Source organism: Homarus americanus, unplaced genomic scaffold (genome assembly GCF_018991925.1).
Source record: "Homarus americanus isolate GMGI-L3 unplaced genomic scaffold, GMGI_Hamer_2.0 scaffold52687, whole genome shotgun sequence".
Classification (NCBI taxonomy): Eukaryota; Metazoa; Arthropoda; class Malacostraca; order Decapoda; family Nephropidae; genus Homarus; species Homarus americanus.
This window is the reverse complement of record NW_024734362.1, coordinates 526,857-551,091: the sequence shown is the minus strand read 5'-3', so window position 1 is coordinate 551,091 and position 24,235 is coordinate 526,857. Positions and strand designations below refer to the sequence as shown.

The 24,235-nt window shown below is 36.5% G+C and overlaps 1 protein-coding gene across 3 annotated transcripts; it reads right to left on the bottom strand.

Annotated features, from left to right (window-relative positions):
* Positions 1–72: 72 nt before the first annotated feature.
* On the bottom strand, positions 73–23,669 carry LOC121870230 (AP-1 complex subunit beta-1-like). 3 transcript variants are annotated; one of them, XM_042372006.1, is made up of 21 exons: positions 23,554–23,669; positions 21,852–22,006; positions 21,420–21,568; positions 20,795–21,040; positions 19,702–19,895; positions 19,255–19,429; positions 16,788–16,975; positions 16,020–16,146; positions 15,650–15,777; positions 14,918–15,098; positions 13,688–13,789; positions 12,757–12,921; positions 10,922–11,075; positions 10,042–10,167; positions 9,580–9,588; positions 7,855–7,978; positions 7,245–7,461; positions 6,372–6,543; positions 4,745–4,762; positions 1,697–1,851; positions 73–527 (listed from the first exon to the last, which is right to left on the bottom strand). In XM_042372006.1, the coding sequence occupies exons 2-21, from the start codon at positions 21,979–21,981 to the stop codon at positions 453–455; spliced, it is 2,835 nt and encodes a 944-aa protein (XP_042227940.1). In that variant the 5' UTR covers positions 21,982–22,006; positions 23,554–23,669; the 3' UTR covers positions 73–452. The 3 variants fall into 3 exon arrangements, with proteins under 3 accessions (XP_042227940.1, XP_042227943.1, XP_042227941.1); XM_042372009.1 differs by lacking the exon at positions 4,745–4,762; XM_042372007.1 differs by lacking the exon at positions 9,580–9,588.
* Positions 23,670–24,235: the final 566 nt, after the last annotated feature.

The window sequence follows — 24,235 nt, the reverse complement described above, 5'->3', positions numbered from 1 at the left end:
CATACTGTACTCTCATGTGACAATGAAATGCCACAATATATTTGGAAAAATTTGGAATCATGGAAACCTTGATGAGGATTTAACATTTATTGGAGGAGTCTATGATTACAGCATTTTTACAATAATACTTTACAACTAATATAATTTTCAAATATAAAGATAATATGGAATGGCTTTATGTACCACAGCTGGTACATAACAAATCTTTGTTAAAGTCTACTTTACATAGATAAGGTAACACTGAAACAAGTGACAACATAAACCTGTATACTGCAAAAGAAATAAAAGAAGACCTGACCATTGTGCACATTGATTCCGATTCCTACAATTTGAAATTAATTTTGGTTAAAACTTAAAAGTCTGCACCAATGTAGTTGTTATATATTTTATACACCAATGAGTAATTCACATATTTTCAGGACTAATGAACACAGGGGTAATACATAATTATATTAGGAGTGAAGAATGCCATCAAATGCTTCAAAGATTCCTTGAGCAACATCTGTCGCTCTTGATTTCAGGGACAACTGAAAGAAAAGAAGCAATTAAGGACAAAACACATCAATAATTTAATCAAAATCTTAACATCTACAATCACAATGTTACCATAATCAGTCTTCCTATATTGTGTAACCCCTTCAGGAAGTGAGAGGTTTAAGGGGTTGTGTAGAACATGTTTATTGTTTACTATCAGTAGCAAATACCCTTAAGTCTACCAGCTTGAGTTACAACATCTATACAGTGCAGGGGGGCCCCCCAAATTCGCGGGGGTTAGGTTCTCAAAATGGCTGCGAATCGCCAAAATCCGCTAATAACATTTGCTAACCGTGGGGGTACATTTATACTTGTGTACAAAGAAATGTATATTCCCTCTATGTGTTTGCCCTTAGGACAATTATTTCTTTTACCTGTAGTATTGTATATGTGTGTGTGTAGACACACACACATACACAAATAAATAATAATGGAAAAATACTCTCACAAATAATCAGAAACAAATTTATTAAAAAATTGAGTCTACCCTCAAGTCCGTGCTCTATTACAGTACTTTATTAATAGAGCACGGACTTGAGGGTAGACTGTCACATTTTTAATAAATTTGTTTCTGATTATTTGAGAGTATTTTTCCATTATTATTTATTTGTATGTGTTTTGTGTGTGTGTGTCTACACACACACATATTTACGATACAGGTAAAGGAAATTACTGTCTCTAGAACGAATGGCTCCCTGTCCCAGCCGTGAAAATGATGGCAACTTTAAAACTACCCACAGACATTCTTGGGTACATCCAGTGTGTCATCCGCGAATAATCGAGAACCGTGAAGTAAAAATCCGCAAACTTGGGGGGCCCCCTTTACAGTGTTACTCTACTCACTGGACTTTTGTTTCCACAGATAAAAAGTACATACAGTATATTAAACCCACCTGGGCACAACAGTAAAATATAGCAGGTTCTCTATTTTCTTTTACTTATAATTCTCAGTATGTCACTTTAACAGAGCTCTCTTCATTTTGTTACCACAAATGATTAGATGTCAATTATGTTATATCATGTTACTGTACAATATTAACATGGAATTAATAAAAAAAAAATTACACAGGTATTAAAAAACTGATTTGAAAATAGTTAATAATACAGTAATTAAAGAATTATTATGAAAAGTTTAATTTCTAAATAAAACTAAATTACATACCACAATGGTTGTATTGCCTGGCTGCACCTTCAGTTCAGTAAGGACCCAAATGCCATTGGTTAGCTTGATAGATTGGTACAACATGTCCTGACCTTCTACATTACGCTTGGCAATTGTAAAAATGTTTGAACTCTGCAACTTATTAGAGATTCCATCTGCAAAGAAATTAGTGAAGCTTTCAAGCATATTCTTTTTAAGTTTTAAATAAGAACAAGTTTTAATGACAGTGAAAGCTTCTGAAGAATCACATTTTAAATTGGACCAAATAAACTACAATGCTTCAAGTAATACATATTAATACTGTTGACATAAAAATAATCCCACTACAGTATACCCGGTAGTCATCAAAGCAATAAGTTTAAATTACTTTTTCATTACCCGTATGTGGCTTTCACCATATTGTGTTTCCTCACCAAAGAATTCATGTGTTCATTTGTCTCCACTTGGCTACAACATCCTAGCACCACTACTTTACATCCCCAGTACACAAGATACATTCATGAGAAATGTCATACACAAGACAGAATATTGTACAGCAATAAATATAGAAAGGTATAACTAAATTTTGAGATGTCGATATCTAAACTAAGCTGCACAGTGTATCTACAGTGACTAAAGTGTGGTTTCAAACTGATTTGCTTGAGGTGACCTGGCAGCAGTGATGTAGGTCTCGTGACCTTTTTTTCCCAGGTCTCAATCTCGGTCTCAATTCTGGATGGATAAGGTCTCACATTTTTACTCAAGACTTTTTGAGACCACAAATTTATTTACTATTTTTCAGGTGTGTTAGGAGGGAGCAGTCACTGGTCAAGTTTGGATTCCTGTTATAGTTAGGTATCCATTTATAGCTGGGTAGACTGTGGGTGCCCAAGGTTTGAACCAGTAACCCTCAGGACAAGAGGCAAGTGTTGTATCCACTCAGCCACCACGTCCCTAATGTTGAGAAATAATTATTGTTTTATCTTTGGCAAGTCACCAAAAGAAATATGAGGAACTTGAACCAATGAGAAAACAGCACATTGTATCTGCTCTCTTGCCAGAGTCATATTCTACCTCACTACCCCTTCTGGTGAATGCAACTGCGGCAAAAACTAAGTCAATTGTTGACTGACACTAGAGCCATAAAACAATGGATTGAAGTATGAAATCCCAATATACAGTAGAGTTTAATGTCAAGATGAATACTGTACTTCGTAAATATTGTTCCTATACATAATTTAGTTGTGTAATCTTAAAGTTATAAGGGTCATGCTATACATTAATTAATGGAAACCAAGTATTGTATAGTGGATTAACCCTTAAGCCCCGGGTTAGGGTGCTGCTGGCAGTACCCCCCCCCTCCCCGGCTGGGATAAATTTTAAAAAATCAATTAAAAAAAATAATAATAAATAAAAAAATGGCGTGAATAGGAGGACATACTGGAACATCACCCGGGGCCTAAGGGTTAATCCTGATATCCCTGATTACAGCTGAGCACAGATCAAGTGACTCCAGATACAGTCCATCCCAGACCTGGATCCTTCATGTGTGTGTGACTAGTGCTAAATAGATCAATCTATTCAGCTAACTATTCCACCATAATAATCAGTAGATCAGTTAGTCCTTTCTTGTCATAATCCGGAGGCTCAAAGGATATAAATTTGTAGCACAACCATGAGCAGTCCACATCTGTCAAATGTTCAACCATAAACCTGTAACCTAGGATCAGTTTCTTTTAGTTCCACCTTGTTCAAACATCATCCCCAAGGGAGGTCTAAAGTTGTGTGAAATGACCAATTTGTGCTTGGATAAAAACTGGGATTCCAGGATCAATCTCTATTTAAAGCTTAAGCATATCTCAGGTAACTCCAGTTCCCCAAGCCAACTAGAAATGAGCAGGATGGAAGGTACAAAACTTTACACAAAAGAGACGCTCACAGCGCTGATAGAGCTACACTACCTAACCAAATTCATCTTTCGAGAGCCTGCCAGAACACTCTTTTAAGTTCTACTGTATAAGAATTTGCAGCCAAATTCAGAAACCTATGTTTTCCAAATACAAAAATCTCATAACTACAATTGAAATTAAATCAGCTCCAACCATTCTAATATAATGCTGAAGGAGCTTCCTTCCTGATTCATACTACCTGTTGGTGCAACCCCCCTTTAAAAAATCCATTAAGAAATTTGAAACTGTGGCATACTTCCTCAAAACTTCTGGCATATGAAGGAATAGCTTAAAACTTGATGGAAACTGATAAAAAACCTGTCAATTTTTACTGAACTATTCAGGACTCAAGTCAGATTTCCCACTCTGATTTCCTCAGGGCTTTTCTTACATCATTTTACCAAACATAAAAAAATAATAAATTCAGAGAAAGTTTATTTTGTGTAGGCCCATCACACAACAACCAGCCAACACTGATGTTGGAAGTTATTCTGCAGCCCCAAATTGCACTTCCCCTAAATATTAACTACAATAGCCCAAGTCAGACCCACTTGTGGAGTAAAAAACTGTTGAGCTGTGCAATGTGAGACATTAATAAGAGGAAGCATCGCATAGACTGTTTGTCTGCACTACTAACATGATCACAAACCCCCAGACTGACTCAATAACCAATATAAACATTTTACAATGTCACTAACTATAATAATAATAACAACCATGAAATAACTTTACCCCCAAAAAACAAGAGCAAGTGTAACTACAACTGCTGCGTGTTCCTAGCTGCTGCACAGTATAGGGCTCCTAAGCCTTCAACCTTTGGGTAACTTGATGCCTCCAGATGATACTCTTTGCACATTAAGGTTAATTTTGGGAAGCAGTAGAAGCCATTGATTACTTTTCTGAATTAATTGGCTGAAGATACAAAACTATTTATCATCAATTACACCTATCAGAGATCCAGGTCAGAGGTTTTCAACTCCCATGGATTGTGGACTGTAACTGGAGATGCCTGACATGTGACTAGGCTACAAAAAACCTACATATTGTCCATAACACAAAGAAACATGGGTGATAATAGATATGTATAGTAATAATTCAGAGTGGAAGGAACTATATTTACCTGTAGCTGATAAGCCGTCTGTGGAAAGATACAGACTCATATGAGTAAGGGCACACAGCAACACATTATGATCACAATGTTCATACAAGAATAAATGCAAGTTCAAAATAAATGTCTAAACTTGTCACTTCAAGCCTATAGCAAAAAATCATGTTATTAACTGAAATATATCTGCAAAAGTTGTCCCATACAGGCATCTTTAATCAAAATAAATAAGTAAATAAAAATGTCATATTTTTCCCATAAAACCAATTCATATTTTAAATTTATCTTATATTTTTCACTGTAAATATTTATGTTTCTTGCAATACATTGGGATAGGAGTGATTGCCAAAAATGTTTCCAAAAATTCTTAAAATACCTGCATTATAGTATACCAAGTATTTTACACATCAAATTATTAAATACAAGATAAAAAACACATGCTTTCTGTTGCATCCTCTGGTAAAGTTACATAAAAATATACCACAATAAAAAGATATAAAAGTTCCACTCAAATAAGATTAAAACAAAAACTCTTACTACAAGAAATTACAAGGCTGAAGTTTGTATAAAAATGAACCAAATAAAATACAAGAGCATGTGTACACTTAATATATAAACCAAGTAGCTAAAGTAGGTTAAGTGCAGTTTTTTCTTTTACTCTGATGGGACACAGGGTGGCATGTATGAAGGTTCTCCCTCACACCATAACCTATACAGGTACTTTACTCAAGCTCAAATTAGACTTGCATAATCAATCATGGAATTTACTTGCCAATATAGGACATTAGTAACATAGTCCTTGCATCACATATCATAGACAAGTTGATGTAGGATATATATATATAAACCTCTCCAAATTGTCACCATTATAATTTTAAGGCCATTTCCCACGCTTGCATGGATTCCCAGTTATTACCAGACTGTATGGTCCCTTACAGCCTCTCAGCAGGTGCTTATCTCTGAGGTCGTTTCCCACATATGAACTGGATAATTGTCATTCAGTTCAGTTTTAAGAAAAAAACAATATGACTGGGATAAATCTTGTGTAAATGAGGCTGAAGCACAACTTAAAGAGTAGAAGGAACAATTTATGAGTGATTGGTTTATTTATTGTGGTAATAACCCTGGCGACGCAACACCTTAGGTCATATGCCACCGAATTAAACTAAAAGCTTAGAAGACTAAAAACAAATAATGCAAGAAAAAATATAAATAACAAATAGCATATAACTTTAATGAAAACCATTTAAATATTAATAGATAAAAGTCAAAGCTTATGTAAAAGGCCATCATCCTCCAAAAAGATGAGGACATCCCCCCCCCCCAGAGAGACGGTATGACTCATCTTCCTCCCAGAGACCAAGGGGCTTACAACGAAAATCTCAAGACTGGAGCACTCCACCAGGAAGTGTCAGTCACATGTGGCTGGATAATTTATGAGTACTATCTTAAATTCTACAACTGAAGTGTGTGGGTGCAAAAAAAAGAGGAAAGTAAAACAAAAGGTAATGGTGATACTAATCAAGAAGTATTGGGTGAGAAAATCAAGACAAATAGAAATGGCAGTTAACAATGAATTAGCAGATACTGTACAGTGTAGTCAAGAGAATGCAAAAGGAAAAAAATAAAATAAAACACCTACCAGCAGTCAAGTTCACATTTTCAATATTGAACTGAACTTCATTCTGGCTTGGGATGTCCTTCCAGGTAGAGAGGAATACACGTTTGTCCATCGCTCCGTCCTCAGAAAAGAATATATGCATTGGCATCACCGTCGCAAAGTAAAACACGTCCACACTGTTCTTTATGGCTACCTGTTGGCAAAAGTAGATGTGGTTTAGCATTTAATACAAGACAGAAAATAAAAGTACTGCTTATTAAACAAACCCTGACTTTTGACCCCTACATCAACAGAACAACTCCCTGATACAGTTTGGTGAAGATAGCAGGTGCAAAACAAATTTAGTTACAGACATCATCATCAAGTACAATACACAATGAATATTAAATAAATGCATATAGAAACAGAAGTTAACATGCCTCAAGAGACTAGATTCAGATAAACGAATAAATAAATAAAAGAATCATCTAATCCAATGCATTATAACAAATACCAGAGTGGCACAACCTAATGAAGCAATACTAATTAGCATAATCCTGCATTAGGAAATTTGATACAATGAAATATTAAATATTTTCAGTTGAGGATTTTGAAGTAAATGTTAATAGTTAACTCATCACACGTGTAACAGCTTTCTACTTATTTTTTGTATCATTTCACTACTTGTCAACTTACTAGCCATTTGGGTAGTTGTATCCAGTGTTAGTACAGGAGGAAACCAGAATCCAGTTAACTTGTGCTGTTTGATAGCAAGGGTCACACTGGATAACTTAATGTATTGGGAGTGGTGGTGGTACTTAAAGCCAATAATTAAAGAAATCCAGCAATGTTGATAATCTTTCTTCACAGAAGACTAATACAAAATAGTGTCTTACTGTTGCTACTGTACTGTACCTGTAAGTTTGTGAGAGGATCCATGCGCTGGACAGGGCCACTTGTGGTGAGTGCGAGGCTCACATCAATAGACTGATTGGGGGCCAAAGGAGCAGGCACGTTCAGAGGAGAGGCTGGTGTGATGCCAAAGCTGTTCTTATTGAGCTGAATAGCAAATCCTGTTATTGGCTGCATAGCTTTGTTATGTATAGTCATGTCCATAGAAACAGCTCCAGCTCTGAAAATAAAATGCAAAATTGTATCACTGAATGACTATACACACGAATAGCTTTAAAATATGCACTAAAAAACATTCGGATGAAACTGATCACCGACTAAAGTGCATCCATATGTGCCTTAAAAAGGGAAATTTATAATAACACAAAGTTATAAATTAATTGACATATGTTATAATTATTTTGATATCACATTCAGCCATATTAATTTTTGTGAGGGGACAAGAACCATTTACTGTACATGTTTAAGGATCAAATTACTTCTTTGAATGTATCGAACACTTCCTAACGACAGTCTCAAAAAGTATGTATTGTAGTGCATCACAGTTCTTAGGCCACTTGTGAGTGAAACAATTTAAAGAGTACACCACTGTACATTATATTAAAATCCTTACTTGCGAGTAAAGGTGCCAGTAATCTCCATTCCTTTCCCACGATTTGCTGGCAGTAATACTTGTTTGGGGGGAGAATATACTGGTGCAGATGATGATGCAATACCAAAGATATCACCAAGGAGACCTGGACACACAAACAAACCAATTTCAAATCATTGCAAACACTTACAGTATAATAAACATCACAATATATTTAAAAAAATAAATAATAATAATATCTTAATGTGGTACAAAATTTTAAATTCAAAATCACCTTTGAAAATGAAAAATTTGCTAAAAACTTATGAAACACACAACATACATTATTCAGTATACATATTTATTGTTTTTTCTTAAATACACAAAGAATGAGAGACTGATCCTAATATCTTGCTTTATGGTTGATGTCCTGTTTTAACCTAACCTAACCCCATCTTCCTTTACCACAATACTGTTGTTGTTATTGTATCTTTCCATCACCCAGCTGGACTCATTTTACTTATTTAATTTAATTTTATTTTTTAAAGAAAGAGGAAACTTCCAAATGATATGCGTGTTGTCACCCTATAAGAAAGATCTCTTTCTTACACACTCTGAGCTACAGTGTGCTTATTATGAGGCACTTTTAATGTTTCTGAAGGTTAATGGAAAATTTATGGAGCAACAAAATTATCAACACAAAATACACAACCATGTAATTATACTGTACAGTACATTCTTACTTAGAATAAGTTAAAGTAGCTGCATGGCAAACCACAGATTTAAACCCCGGTTCAGGACACCTTATACATCAGGCATTTAAACACTCTGTCCTAAAAATTTAACAAAAACTATATAAATATCAATAAACTTGGAACTAAAAAGAACCATTCTGGTCCAAGATAGAACAGGTGGTTGAATCAAGAATTCTGTCGTGAAAGCAAGAGAGACACTGAGTTTGCTTTTAATGATCGGCCAAAGCAGAGAACAATCAGACGGGAGAAACTATCAGGGTCCAGTGATATATCTGTTTTTAATGACAACATGCATTTTCTACAGGAACCTTTCTCTTGTAGAAATGAGGAATCCAGCTGGGCATTGTAGTGTAATGTTGTAGAGGTGTCCAGCTGGGTGTTGTAGTGTAATGTTGTAGAGGTGTCCAGCTGGGTGTTGTAGTGTAATGTTGTAGAGGTGTCCAGCTGGGTTTTTGTAGTGTAATGTTGTAGAGGTGTCCAGCTGGGCGTTGTAGTGCACTGTTGTTGCATAACACTTATGGTCAAGCAAGATGGGGTATACATCTAGAACCTACTTGTGTTTACATATTAAAGGTCCACTTACAGAGTCCCTATAACAAATCATTATAATATGACCTTACAACACGTAATAACAGGGCAACTATCCAGTATCTTACACAAACGGCTTCAACTTATTCACTACCTGTACAAACAATACTGTGAAAATCTATTAACATCAAATACCAGGATAAAATAAAACTGGGGATGTAAAGTAGCTAAAACAACAATCTGTGCAGGTGGGGGTTGACATGCTCCGAAATTTTACGTGTGACTAGTGACAGCCTCCGTGTGACTAGTGACAGCCCTCATATACCAAAATTTATCGTCCATGGTCTCATAATGTTTCCCACAAAGTATGCACAGATAGTTGTTTTAGCTACTTTACAAATTAGTTTTGCTTGCTGATAAAAATTCTTTGGTTATGATTTAAATACTTCGCATGCTGTACATTTATATTAAGTCCTTTCAGTACCTGTGTCACCTTATCAATAGCATTACATGAAAAGAAGAAAGATATACATAAATATCAAGTAAGACTGTCTTGCCCTACACTATGGCAAGAGCTGTGTTTTATAATTAGTTAATAAAAATGAAGAATTATTCCTGAAATCCTATTACAACTGACTCAGAACTGAGCAATTCCATGTACAGTAGTCAGCAATGTAGCTGTCAAAACCCCAGACCCCAGGACTAAGACTTGTGACCAGGATCACTGAAGAAATTCAACAAATACAGTACAGGACTTTTTTTTAACAGGTCTCTACATTAACCTGGTTTATGTGACAAAAACATGATTACTGATCCCATGGTAAGGTTGTCTCAGGCTCTGAACTGAGTTACCATGAGGCTTTCTTACCTATATAGATAGAATAAAAACAATAACAGTCTTATTTTTGTAGTATTGGTGAGGAATATAGTTATTGAATAATTATACCTGCAGTTGATGAGGCAGCCACTGGAGGAATCCCAGGGGCAGGGGCACCTCCTACCTCAGCTCCACCAACTCCCAGTAAGGAGTCAAGACCCCCACCCAGGAGGTCCAGGGTGCCACCAGAGAATGCTACCAGAGGAACAAAGGATTCAACTAATGGGTTTAAATACAGTACAGTACACAGTGATGTTCCTTTGGTTACAGTTTTAAGTATAAAGCTTTACTTCTGCAGGAAAATCTAGGTACATGATGGTAAGCTAAATGGTAATTAGTATTATTAAAATTAAATTTTATTGTACAGGAATAAATATAAGATATATACTGTACTGTACATTAACATTATATTAGTTAAGCAAACTATCTCTAATTCTATGTTTCCAGGTAATTAGAATAATAATTATACTAATAAAGACAAAATATGAGACAACCTGTTTTACTGCTAACTAAAAGAACTATACAGTAAACAGCTGAAAATGTTATGAAGAACGTCAGAACTTTACTAAATATTGAGCTCCCTGAATCAATGGTTTAAAGAGATGTTTCCCAAGCAGTAACTCCAGCCATAACAGCCTGACAAACAAGTTTAGGTGAATCTACTAAAAGTAAATTATATTTCAATCTTGAGTGTTGAGCAGTCAGGGAGCATCACTTGAGGCATACAGTAGTTCTCCAGGCTGGTCAGTTATACATTTTCACCCAGGATGACACTACCTCACTTAATGTGACCAAGGGTTCATAACTCATTTCTACAAATACTGTGCGAGTCTCACTCAAAAGGACTATCCTACTAATGTGAACAAACTGTTACATAAATTCTATCCAGGATTATGATTTCCCACTTAATGTAAGAAAGTGTTAATACTTGAGAGAGTGAGTGAGATACCTGGCTGTGCTGCAGGTACAACTGGTGGAGCATTGATATCCATGTTGAGGAGGTCTGGGATAAGGGAATCCTGATTTGGAATAACAGTTGGCTGCTGCTGCTGCTGTTGCTGCTGCTGCTCTCCAGCAGTTTCATTGTCACTACCACCTGATGACTAAAATGCACAATGTGTGTGTGAGTTATTTGTTTCAATCTAACCTAACTTAAAACACACTGTACTGCATGTAGTATTACTGCTGTATTCAGTTTGATAAAAAAAAAGGGCTATCAAATAAACCATGCAATAAGCTACACAACCCTTTTTCAGCCAATAAGCAAATCCACAACCCTGGGGTATTGGTGGTACAGCAGTAACCAAAGTATATCTCAGTCCCGTGCCCTGGGTTCAATCCCCAGCCCAGGACAGATGTGAGAAGGGTGTTATCCAGTATGACACCACCAGGTTTTTTCAGTTTACTCCAGTTCTCCCTGCACTAACACTGGACAATGAAGATTATAATAAATCAGATGTCATTAATCTTCCAAATATTTCTTCCACTTATTATTTTTCATGTGTTGGTTACTCCCCACCGTATCTACTATTTTACTTTTATATATCCCTTCCATATCTCTTGTCTCTCTTGTAATATTTTGCCACAATTTTTCACATCGTACAAAATCATGGCTCAACTTTCTTAGCACATACCAATCATTCCTTCACCCTTTTGTTCTCCTCTTTGTGTTGTATTCTTGCTTCCTTCTCTCCCACTTATATATACAGATTTTCCCCTTGCCTCCTCCTCCTTCCCAATGCCACTTTTATTTGTGTTCCATCAAGCATCTCAAACATTCATAGTGTTTCAATAAATCTACCAACCAACATTTTACACTGTCGAGATTTGATTATATTGCTTCTCTCTTGCATAAACTCTGACCATCTTTCAGTGAACCATAAAAGATCATAAAGTATTTCAATCCTCAAAAATGTGGATCTTTACATCCACTATATAATATCATGCTTACACCCATACTGTAATATCTGGTCCTAGTATTTCTTTTTTTTATTCTTTTCACTAAGTTAGGCACATGTACTCTATTAAGTCTAACTAAGTAGACCTTTGGGGTATCATCTTCCTTCCTTCTTGATATAAATGTTTCAAAAGAGCAACTGTCCACATCTACTGCAGGATTTCTTACTGCTTACCATATCAAACACCTTTTAAGATGTTACTTTCTATATGGTTTTTTTCATCTCATGTTCTAATTCTTCAATATACACTAAAGACCTCATCTTTACCAATGCCAATTATTGACAGCCTTAAGCTGGGCAAACCCATTTAGAGAACATCAAACTTCCCTCTTAAGTTCTCTGCATCTACAATTCTAATTTTATCCTCAATGTACTAAAAATATCCCCAACATACTGTATACAGGAGGTTCCAGACTTACAAGCGCCTGCCGATACAAATGGGATTAAACTTGAAATTACAGTATATTATTTACCTGATGACTTATTTTTTTTACTTTCATTTCTGTATTTTGTCATTCTATTTCTTATTTTGTCTTAAATCAAGTGATTTTAGGTGTATATAAGGACTTAGGCTATGATATAGCGGGATTTTAAATTTTTTTTTTAAGTACGGTATGCTCATAGCATGTGTTCCGACTTACGTACAAATCTGAGTTACAAACGTCCTCAGGAACAGAACCTGTTCGTACCCCGGGCCCCCTGTATTTAACTTTACAAAGCCATAAGATCTATGACATTGAAAATATGATGATAAAACACAGCATATTATTTTCTCAAGCAGCAAACAGTATTAGCTATAGCAAATCCTTCATCACCCACCACACACCTTAGGCAGCGCCCTACGAAGGCCTGTACGTCCCTCCACAAACGCAGATGGAGGCTTATGGTAAACAGATGCAAGAGAAGCAATGTGGCAGATGAGCTCATCCAAGAGTGTGGGCTCAATCAAATCAGTTTCCTCTGCTATGAGCGGCTTCTCTGCTAGAACAACCTGAGGAAGATGATTAAGACATTATCACTGGATTGAAAGGAAAATTCTTAGGTACATCTATATTCCTGAATAAAAAATATGAACATCCTCTGACAGTGAAAAAGAATAGAATAATAAATATAGTTTAACCAGAAAAGTCTCCAAATCACCTTTTGCACGGATACAAAGTTTAAGAAGCCATAACTCTGGACAAAACGATGGAAAACTGTGATTATTAACTTCCTCTTAAATCTTTTTACACTGGCAATGTTATGTATCTATAAGCCATAGCAAATTAATATCCACTGATATTATAACATTCATAAAGATGGATGCACACAAAAGGATGCCTGGTATATCTATTTCCCTCTCCAGACAATAGCTGACAGTCATGTGTAGCTAAGTGGTAGAGAAAATCTGCCTCATAAGCCAAGGGTCTTGAATTCAATTCCTGGCTGGAATATAGACTGGGTTTCCACCTTATACACTCAACAATATATTAGTACATACACTAATTGCTTGTTGAAGTTGAATCGACCATTTTTGAAAAATTTGTGGCAAAATGTTTAAATTTTTGTGTGAAGACATAAATGCGGCATTTATGAAGATTTGTTCATTTCTTTTTCATGCATACAAGTCCAATACTACTGTTTCTGCCAGTGTGATCATTGCACAGTGGCTTTAGTAAACTGAAGGGTTAAAGTTCAATAACCAATATTCAAGAAAATTTAAATTCAATAATACAATTCAGTCACAAAATCCTACATTATACTACACAGTCTCTCACCTCCTTGGCAGCTCCTGGGTCAGTGGACAACAACCTCCAGTATATGAAACCTCTGTCTCGCAGGTCAGGGTTGTCAGAGTCCTGTGTGGCCAGGCTCAGCACCTGTCACAGATAAAATTGTTTAGTCTACAACACAATATAATACAGTATTTATAACAAGACTCTTCATCTCTTGACAAACTAAAAAACTCAATGTTGTTAAGAAGCACTCACTGAGGGGGTATAATAACACTTCCTGTTATGCACAAACACACTATAACCTCAAATCTGTTATGTAAAACAATATACAGGTATCCTTCATTTAGCGTTTATTTGCTTTAGCGATAATTTTTTTTACACCCTTTCTCGCTTCATGTTTAGTCAAAATTCAGTTTAGGGATAGTCTCACTCACTGGGAAGGGGAAAACTGGGGATGAGGTGGCCTGTGAGATGGCATGTTACATGTAATGAAACTATAAAAGTTGTGGGAAAATTATTACAATACTTTAAAGTGGCTTAGATATAAGAAAATATAATATGAAAATAAGAAAAATCAAGAGCATGAGTGTGTGTATGTGTGTGGGAAGTGAAGGTATGTGTGGAGAGAGTGGGCTGTAACTTTCTCGCCTGCCCAGCTGCAATACCTCCCCCAATGTGACATCATGGCATACACACAGCAGCCACACACGTCTCTGAGATGGCTGAACTGTGACATGTCACCCAGAGGATGGCGTGAGTGGAAGGAACTATTTTTCATACATAAAATATATGCTATTGTATTTTATGATATACTATGTATCAATTTTATTGTTCATCATCGCAGTTTTAGTTCATTTTGGACCTGCTCACCTGCTCACAAATTTTTTTAACTCTGAACTAAATCATTTAGATAGAAATTTGGTGTTAATAAATCAATCATTTCACTTTAAAACCATTTATAATGAATTTGTTTATTATTATTATTATTATTATTAGCGAGTACTGTACTCAGTGTTTACCGCCCTGCTGTTTAAACATGTTTTTCTCCCCCCGTGCTTCATTGTTTTCACTCATACAGCGATAATTTCACAACATTAATTTTTTTTCACGAATGCAACCCCATCATTAAATGAAGAATACCTGTAAATATCAATACAGTACTGTAACACGAATGAATTGGTGAAAATATCCAGTAAGAAATATTATAGTACTTTGATTTCCAAAACCTAAAAAAATTACTATTAAAGATAAGGAAAAGATAAATAACCCTACCTGCTGAACCAACTCCTGTGTGTCAGTGGGTCTTTTTAGGAAGAGTTTGACAATAGCAGTGAGGAGCTGTAGCTGCACCTGTGTGTTCTCATCATGGAAACCCTCCAAGAAGCTCTCAAGAAGTTCATCTGCATTATCTATACGCTCTGCATATTCTCCAATGATCCAAATCATTGATGCCCTGTAAAAATTGGGGAATTGTTATGCTGTCCCTTATTATCATTACAGTTGAACAGACACTTTATGATATACCCTACACACATTGACTCACATGAGAGAACCTCCACTTTATGCTTCCTGAGCTCATTGGCAATGCTACATTCACAGCCATCTTCCCAAACATGCTTGGATCTATCAAATCCACAAGGGAAAAAGATACGTCTGATATGGATGTTGCTAATAAACGGCCAGAACAACTAAAGTTTCTCTTCATCTGACCATGTTGCCTCCAATGAAAAGCAGTACCTCAGAGGGATCCAGGGTAGGAAGCTGAGCTATCTATTCACTCTTGATCATAAAAAGAAATTTTAAGATCAATCCAAATTCAAGATTTTACAAGGTGAGGGAAGATGAGGAAGGTGATTAGCCATATGGTGTACCCAAAGAGACTAAGGAATCACAAGTACTGCAAAGTTTAAAACAATGAAAACCAGGAGAGGATACCACAGACCTCCAAGTAGAACGTGACAGAAATAAAGCCGAGATGGTCTTACAAAACTGATCATAAATTACCTGGCCTCGGGTTCATCAAGTGTGTCAAGATTCTCACACAGCGTAGAGATGATGCTTTCATATTTATTGGGATACTTGCGGAAGATGTCCTTAATTACCACTATGGCTTCCTGCACCACGTAATTCACCTGGAAATATATAGATAACTTAATGTCAAGTCCAAAAAAATTAATAATAAAAAGTAACGATTTTTTCCTTCCTAGGCTCATCAAGAGAGACTGGTGGAGATATCACAGGTCATTAATTTCCTCTATACAGTGCTGTAAAGCAAAAAAGTGATATTTCACAAGTAATCTTCCATTCTGAATTTAATAACAAAGTTTCCCTCTGATCACACAAAGCACGAGAAAATATTACTGCTGGTACGCACTTTGGTTTGGATCAGATCCAGTAGCGTGGAGACACATCTCTCAGCAGATGTCTCAACCTTGATGGCACAGCGTCCAATTGCTCTTACAGCTTTTCGTACAAAGTCAACATCAACTTCAGTAGCGTACCTGTAGACACATAATTTTCTCATTAAATATTCCAAGACTTGATTTACTTATATTCATCTCAAAGATCTATGACCTGTCTCTTGAGAGGTTTAGTAAGGACCATTCCCCATGTATTATTATTACGAACTGACACACACATGCACACGCACAATATCTTTTTCAGCCTTACACTTCCTCTCCCACTATACAGTACTACAGAATGGCCAGAACTAAGAGCAAACACAGACTTCCTCTTTGTTTGCCATCACTGTCCACATTTGCTGTTATAAATGTTACCATATGCCATTCAACACAGTAAACTCCTATACTGTACTGCACCTTGCTGCTTCCTGAATATCAATCCCAGGGCTCTTACATCTCCTGTATCCATCACCTCATCCTTTCACCTCCTACAAGATCTTCCGGTTCCCTCCAATTAATTTCTGACTTACAGCTACATTCTTTTTACCAATATCTAACATCCCAGTCTCAGCAAATCCCTGTATTAGCTCCCATTCACAAAGCTAGAATTGTATTACATATATGAAGTTGCCTATTTTCCATTTTCTTCTTCTCCAAGAGGACCAATGCACTTAGCTTGAGATCCAAGAGAGGACAAGAAGACTGTTTTAACCAGGCCAATGGTAAAGAAAACAACTTACTCCTTCAGTTCAGACAAGACTTGAACAATATTGGCCTCAGAAGCTAAACGAATCATGATGTCCAGCTTCTCCAGTTTCACATAGATGGGATCATTATATTTGACAAAGAAAACTTTCATCTCATGCTTCAGCAGTTCAGGCCGCTTCTGGACAATCAGGTTGATGTTCCTCAGAGCAACGTACTGAACCTGAATAAAATGGAAGACAAAACTTATGAGAGAAATCACCTAACTCTGAACAATGAATCATCTGCATTATTTCTAAGTAAGGAGCCATCTGCAAGAGGAAAGAAAAACTAACTTAAAATGGTTGATATGCACCTTAAACTGATAAAGTCATATGGAATAAATTTTTAACTTTAACAAGACTACAGATATATAATTGTGGACAGTTGGAACAAAAATTCCAGAGCAAACGTAAAATATCACTTGCAAATAATAATAAAAAATATCTTCCTTTAATTTTTTGAAGTCTTATCCTACCTAATACTGTCTATGGTTGCCTGATATAAGGGTACCCACCTACCCCACCACCCAGCCACACTCACAGAGCTTCCCTTCATCGTTGGCGCTCACTCCTTCTTACCAAGTTGTACATTATGTTCTGCCATGATATTCCCCTTTTACAACAAGGTTCCACATCTGGTTTACCCATTGAGGCCTCACACAAGCTACCATCACAAGCCAGCAACACATCCTTCCCCATTAAGCACTCAACAACTTGCTCTCTGTTCATTGTTGCTTCCTTCACAGACACTTCAGGTGCCTCCCTTCATAGTACAATCACATCAATCAACTTATATTTTATTCTTCTAATCAACACAATTTCTATATGTTTGTTTTCTCTATTATTTTACTTTCATGAACACTTATAATTTTCTTTCTCTGTCTCCATTCACTCTGAGCACTCCACATTTTCCCACAATCCCCTCCATTTCCCTATCACTAATTCTTATATTTAAATCCCTCATCACTCTTAACTCACACTAAACCTTCAATGCAGTTATTATTGTCTTACCAGAGGTTCTCCCTCCTTCTTGCTTGTCTCAATCCCTGGTGCACTTGTATATAAGAACATAAGAAAATAAGGAGTCTGCAATAGGCTGGTTGGCCTGTGCATGGCAGCGCCTGTTGAGATTTACAACCACTCTCTTTCGTCCATGAATCTATCTAGCCTCCTTTTAAAACTTTCCAGCATCCCAGCACTTACTACAAAGTTGCTAAGCTTGTTCCACTCATCTACCACCCTATTTGTGAACCAGTTTCTTCCTATCTCCCTCCTAAACCTACACTTATCCAACTTAAATCCATTGCTACAAGTCCTATCCTACTCGGATATTATAAGAACTTTATCTATATCTCCTTTATTGATTCCTTTCACCCAATTAAATACTTCTATCATATCTCCCTCCACTCTTCGTCTTTCTAGGGAATGCAAGTTTAGTTTCTTTAATCAATCTTGATATGGAAGTTTTCTAAGTCCCGGAATCATTTTCGTCATTCTTCGCTGCACCGACTCTAGTGAACTGATATCCATTCTATAATAGGGGCACCAGAACTGAACCGCATAATCGAGGTGCGGCCTGACTAGCGCAAGATATAATTGCAATATGACCTCCGCACTCTTGTTACTTGCACTTCTAGATATAAAACCTAATACTCTGTTTGTCTTATTTCAAACATTAAAGCATTGTTTTCTAGGCCGAAGGTCCAAGCTTACAAGTAACCCTAAGTCTCTCACAAGTCGACTTTTCTAAGTTGATGTTGTTAAGGCTGTATACATTGACAGTATTTGTTCTTTCAATATTAAGTACGCTGCACTTGCTGGTGTTGAATATCACTTGCCATTTTTCTGACCAGTATATTTAAATCCTCCTGTAGCGCATTTGCATCATGCCCTGAATTAATCTGCCGCCCTATTTTGGTGTCATCCGCAAACTTGCTTATGTCACTGCTGATCCAAGTATCTAGATCGTTTATGTCGATTATGAACAAGAGTGGGCCCAGTACTGACCCTGGACAACCCCACTAGTTACACAGCCCCACTCAGATTTAAAATCATCTACACTGACCCTCTGTGTTCTAACGGTGAGCCATGATTTTATCCAATTTAAAACTTTCCCCTCGATACCATGACCCTTAACTTTTCTCAGAAGCCTCTGATGCGGTACTCTGTCAAATGCTTTGCTCAGGTCTAAGTATATAACACATTGTAATTTTCGTCATTCCCTTTGTAAATCCATGTCGAGTCGTAGATTAATTTGTTTTTCTCTAAATGCGATTGGACGCTATTTGCTATAATTGATTCAAGAAACTGATTCAAGAAATTTCCACTATACAATACTGTAACCATCTTCCTCACTACTTTTAATCTGATTCATAATATTCTAAAACTGACTCCCTCATGTTCTATCTCACAACTCCATGTGTCATCACTCAACAATAACAACTTGCTCTCCCAAACTAACCTCAGGTTCAGATGACAGTAGAGTTACCAAGGGTGGAGCTAGCTTCTTGGTGAGATTCTTGACAAATTCAGAATCACTGACCATCAACTCCATAAATTTCATGAGGCATTTCACTGCAGACAAAACAACAGCAGCGTTGGCATGAGCCAAGCGTGGTGTGATGCGCTCACAGATACTGGTAGAAAAACAAATATCAATTAAAGACTCATGGTAGTCTTATGACTGCAAAATAACATTCTTAATACATAAATTTATAATGGTCAATGATAACTTATGAAAGGTGATTGGATACTGTAATTTACTTTCTCTCACTAAATTCAAAGCAATTACTTTTTCTGAGACAAAATGCAAATTTCTTATAACCAAACACATTTCCAGCAATTTTATTTCCAGAAAGCAAACTTATTCTATAAACACAAGTATAAAAACTGAATAAGCAGAACTAACCTTTGTGCCTCTCGCTCATCTTTGGGACTAAACTGAGAAAGAGCATCAAGGATAAACACCTGGCCCCACTCAGTACACTCATTGAGAGCTGTGAGGAGTTTGTTCATAGTGGCAGCATTAAGCTCCATTAGAGGCTGGCCTGAGCTGCTGGCTTCATTGATTTCAGTCAGGGAGGCCACAGCATTTGCTACAACCTGTGGAACATCATAGCTTACAAATAATATCTATGGTTTGAAAGAGTCGTCTCGTTACCCGGAGCTCTCTCATCCCTGGAAGAGCTCTGCACCAATTGTTAAGGCTAACAGGGATACTGTATCGCTGTACCCTGTTTTCCATCCCCCATATCTTTCAAGCAAAGCTTAAAACCTTAGTACAGTACAGTAGTACATCTCATTACTTGACACCTGCACGTCCAGCACATCATTAACTGGAGATGAGATTTTCCTCTCATTATGTTCCAATCACAGTTAGATGGGAAAAAACAACAATGGGGCAAACAAACCATACTGTACACCCTGTAGTTAGGACACTGTCTCAAGAGATGTAATGGTATGTCAACTTACAGAATTGTTTTTTAGGGATTGTAAATGTTCAATTTAGTGTGGCACAACTACTAAGCAGAATTTTCATACACATATTACATATGAGAATGATTTTGCAAAAGTGTAGAGGTAGACAACAAGAAACTAATGTTAAGTTAGGTAAAATCACTTCATATGCCTATTTTCATCTTATTTAGGCACTGTATTTTTAGAGCACAGAACAATATAGCCAAGTTTTGCACTAATTCACCTCAGGGACTGTAACTATCTGTAAAATGTTTTGCCACTGGGGATGGGGAGTAAGATGGAAGCAAAGGGGTTAACTGCAAACACTTCTAATCAATCATATGGCAAAATCTCACTCGTCAAAACTTGATGGTCATTTTACTTCACATACGATATTTATGCAAGCTAAGTAGAAATGCATTTTTAACACTACACTCTTATAGAATGTCTAAACCAATTCCAATGACCAAAACTTTGTTATTCAGATGTGATACAAATGTTACACATCAAATACTAAAGGCAAAGCAGAATAAAATTTCCAATACCATTGGGTTGGAATCAGAGAGAAGCTCCTTCAGCTGATCAAGGAATCCTTGGTCTTCTACCATAGAGGCATTAATGTCGTGCAATTTAGCGACACAGATGGCTGCAGTTTTCCGCACATATGGATCTTCATCCTTCAAGCATTTGCGCAGTGGTTCACAGAGATATTCTGTAATCTTGTCAACGCGGATGCATCCCATGGTCCGCACAGCCAGAGCTCGAATGAGAGGGTTTGGATCTTCACAATCCTAAAAATAAAAATTAATTTTGTTAAAACATTAATAAAAACATATTCAAACAAATCTGATATATTGACAAACAATTTTCACCAGTAACGAAGATTCAACTTATTAATATCCAAATCTCAGTTAATATTCATCATCACTTGTCTTATGGTCACTTTTTCACATCTATGTCTGTTAGTCTATTATGAGACTTAACAATTATATTAGGTATTCTTTTGTGAAATCAATCATAATGTTGACCACAACCTCAAGGATATTGTATAGTCTCACAAATATACTTCTGAACAATCTAGTTAATGACATCACATTTTTAGAAATATATCCCTAGAGTTTATCAACAAAATGTGAACAGTGGCATAAGTCATCAGTCACTCATCATTACCTTAACAAATGTATTAACAGCCATGATTGCCATGTCTGGCTGGGACTTGGCATAGTTCATAAGGTAGAGGTACACAAGCTTCTTTAATTCCAGGTTATCTGTCTGCATGCAGTTGACCACATCAGGGAAGAGCGCTGAGACATCTTTACCTGTACAGCACATGGAAACATTAAGATACAGTAATGAATGGATGTAACACAGTAACTGGGTCTAGTGCATGTTGCATTATATTTTTACATAGACAACACATTACATTACAGTTTGTCTGAAACATATCCCTTAGCCCTCCCTTCCAGGAATCTGTATTTGGTTCATTGTGGTGCTTCATTAAATAGTTTCTAAAGTTGTGTTTGTTCCTCCCTGAGTTTCCACAAGAGCAAAGTTTGTGACAGCCATAACACATAGACAAAGACTGATTGGACTGTCACTTACCAACAGTCATAGAAGCAATGACTTTCTTCACAGCTTCCTTCTTCTTCTCCTTCTTGTCACTATTTAACTCAGACTTCAACTCAAATATTTCACCTTTCTTGGTGGTCGTGAAGTACTTGGAGTCCGTCATCGTCCTGGTTTATGTTCACTTATACCTGAAAAAATATATTACAAAATAACACAACTACTGACCACCAAAATGGGCAAAAATTAAATGGATATCAAACAAACTGATCAAAACTGAACAGATATAACAAGGAAGTTCACCACCTGACAATGTTCCATAATAAGCAACGTGCAAAAGAGAATAAATGTAAAAGCCGTAACCAACCACATCCTCACACAGACAATATTTCAGCAAATCAACTCCTAAGCAAAATTTTGGGGCTAATTACTACTGATCCACAAAGAAAATTAACCTTTTCTTGGTCTTTCAGCGCAAATTGTGTCACTAAGCGCTCCCTTGCTGGCGACCCCTCCCGCTCAGCCGTGCACCCCTCCCACAACCAGAAATACAGGAACAGCGGACCGGCCCTAACAACCACTTAAGTCCCTTCCAATAGCCTCGGGTGATGGCATAAGTTTCTCTGAGGTAACATTTGTTTAGATGATAAATGTTTTCTTAATTAATAAAAAGTCCCAAAAATGTAAAACATTAAATTTTCATATTAGTGCATTATTTTTAGGATATATTTTTATCCATCCCAAACACTATTTTATGACCATGCAGATAAAATTAATAAACTTAACATACCTAACATAGACTAGGTCAGGTAGATTAGGTTAGGTTGGGTTAGGTCGGGTAAGATAGGTTTATATATTTTATGTCTGGTAAGTCATAGTAGGCAGCAGTGCACAAGTTTGGGACGGAATTTTTTTTAGAAATATTCTTAAAAAAATTTATTCCGTTCCACCTCTCATGTTTGGTTGTCATAGGTGAGGTTAGGTTAAGTTAGTTCAGGTTAGTCAAAAAGGTCATCCTAGAAACTATCATTGTATAGTGTGCCCACCAAACATGGCCATTTACCTGCCATACCAATATACATCGACGTTTCGCATACAGCTGCCATCCCTGCATCCTGTGCCAAATTAAAACACCACGGAGGCCACAACATACTTGTAAATTTATCTTAAGTTAATTTGAAGTAATATTTCTGATGCTCCACCTTCATACTTTCTTTCTTTCCATTAAAAAAAAAAGTAATTCAATTCTCAGAAAAATAAAATGACACTACTTTTAATTTCTTTTCCTTGGTATTTTTGCATTTACACACCTCACATTCCTACCACTAATCTATTATCATATTCGAATAAGACATCTAATTATAGGATAACTTTCATCTATTACATTACCTGCGGAAATGTATAATAACGGAGAAGGTGAATCCAAAAGGCCAATAAGGTAATAAATAGGTGATTCCATATATTATTGACTTTCTAACAGTGGGAGGTGGAAGTACAAATTTACCTTTTCCTTCACTACACTAACTCTTAAATACGTTAGCTACAGTCATAAAATAATTACCAAATAACGAATAACATTGTGTTAGTTACAGTTTAATGTATACATAATGATCAAAATAATCACCTGGGTAAATACTGTCAAAAAACAACACCATTTACTATATTACCTTCATTAACGAGACAAATCATCCTAGACTCAGAGAAATAGGATTAAATTATAGATAATGTGTGTATTTACCGTGAGAGGTGAGGATATAAGGATAAAATGTAATAAATGTGAGGTGTTCTGCTGCTGCTGGCCTGATCCTCCCATCGACCTCCTGGTGTAGCCGCCTCCCAACAGATGGCGCTCACTCTTCTCAATATTTTTCGCTTTATTTGGGAAAGATCAAGAGTATATTTAAGTTTAAATTCAGTTTATTTTACTTTAATATATTCTCTTCGTCTCTTAGTCTTTATATGATTTTTTGTTTTACTTATGTGGATTTTTCAGGTATTTAAATTATTTTAACCCATTTCCTCAGCTGTCAAATTATAAAGATATATTAAACTGTAATTCCTATCGTCCTCTTTTATTTTATTATATTACAATATGAGTTAGTTGTAAAGTAATGCCTTTTAGGATAATATAATATAAGTAAATAAATAGTTAATACGAACCTAATTTTTTCTTTTATCCTCTTCGCCACTGATCGGCTTGTTAGCCGCTTGGGTGATCGGTCACGTCTCTGTTACGCACTGCTGGCAAATACTGGGCATGCACCGGCTCCTGAATGTACCTGAACCTGCTCCAGTGTTGGTCAAGTCTTCTCTTGAAAGAGCTCACACTCGGTGCCGTCACAACACTCTCTGGTAGATTGTTCCAAGAGTTCACAACTCTCACTCCGAAAAGGTTTGCCCTCACAGTTTTCTGGACTTGC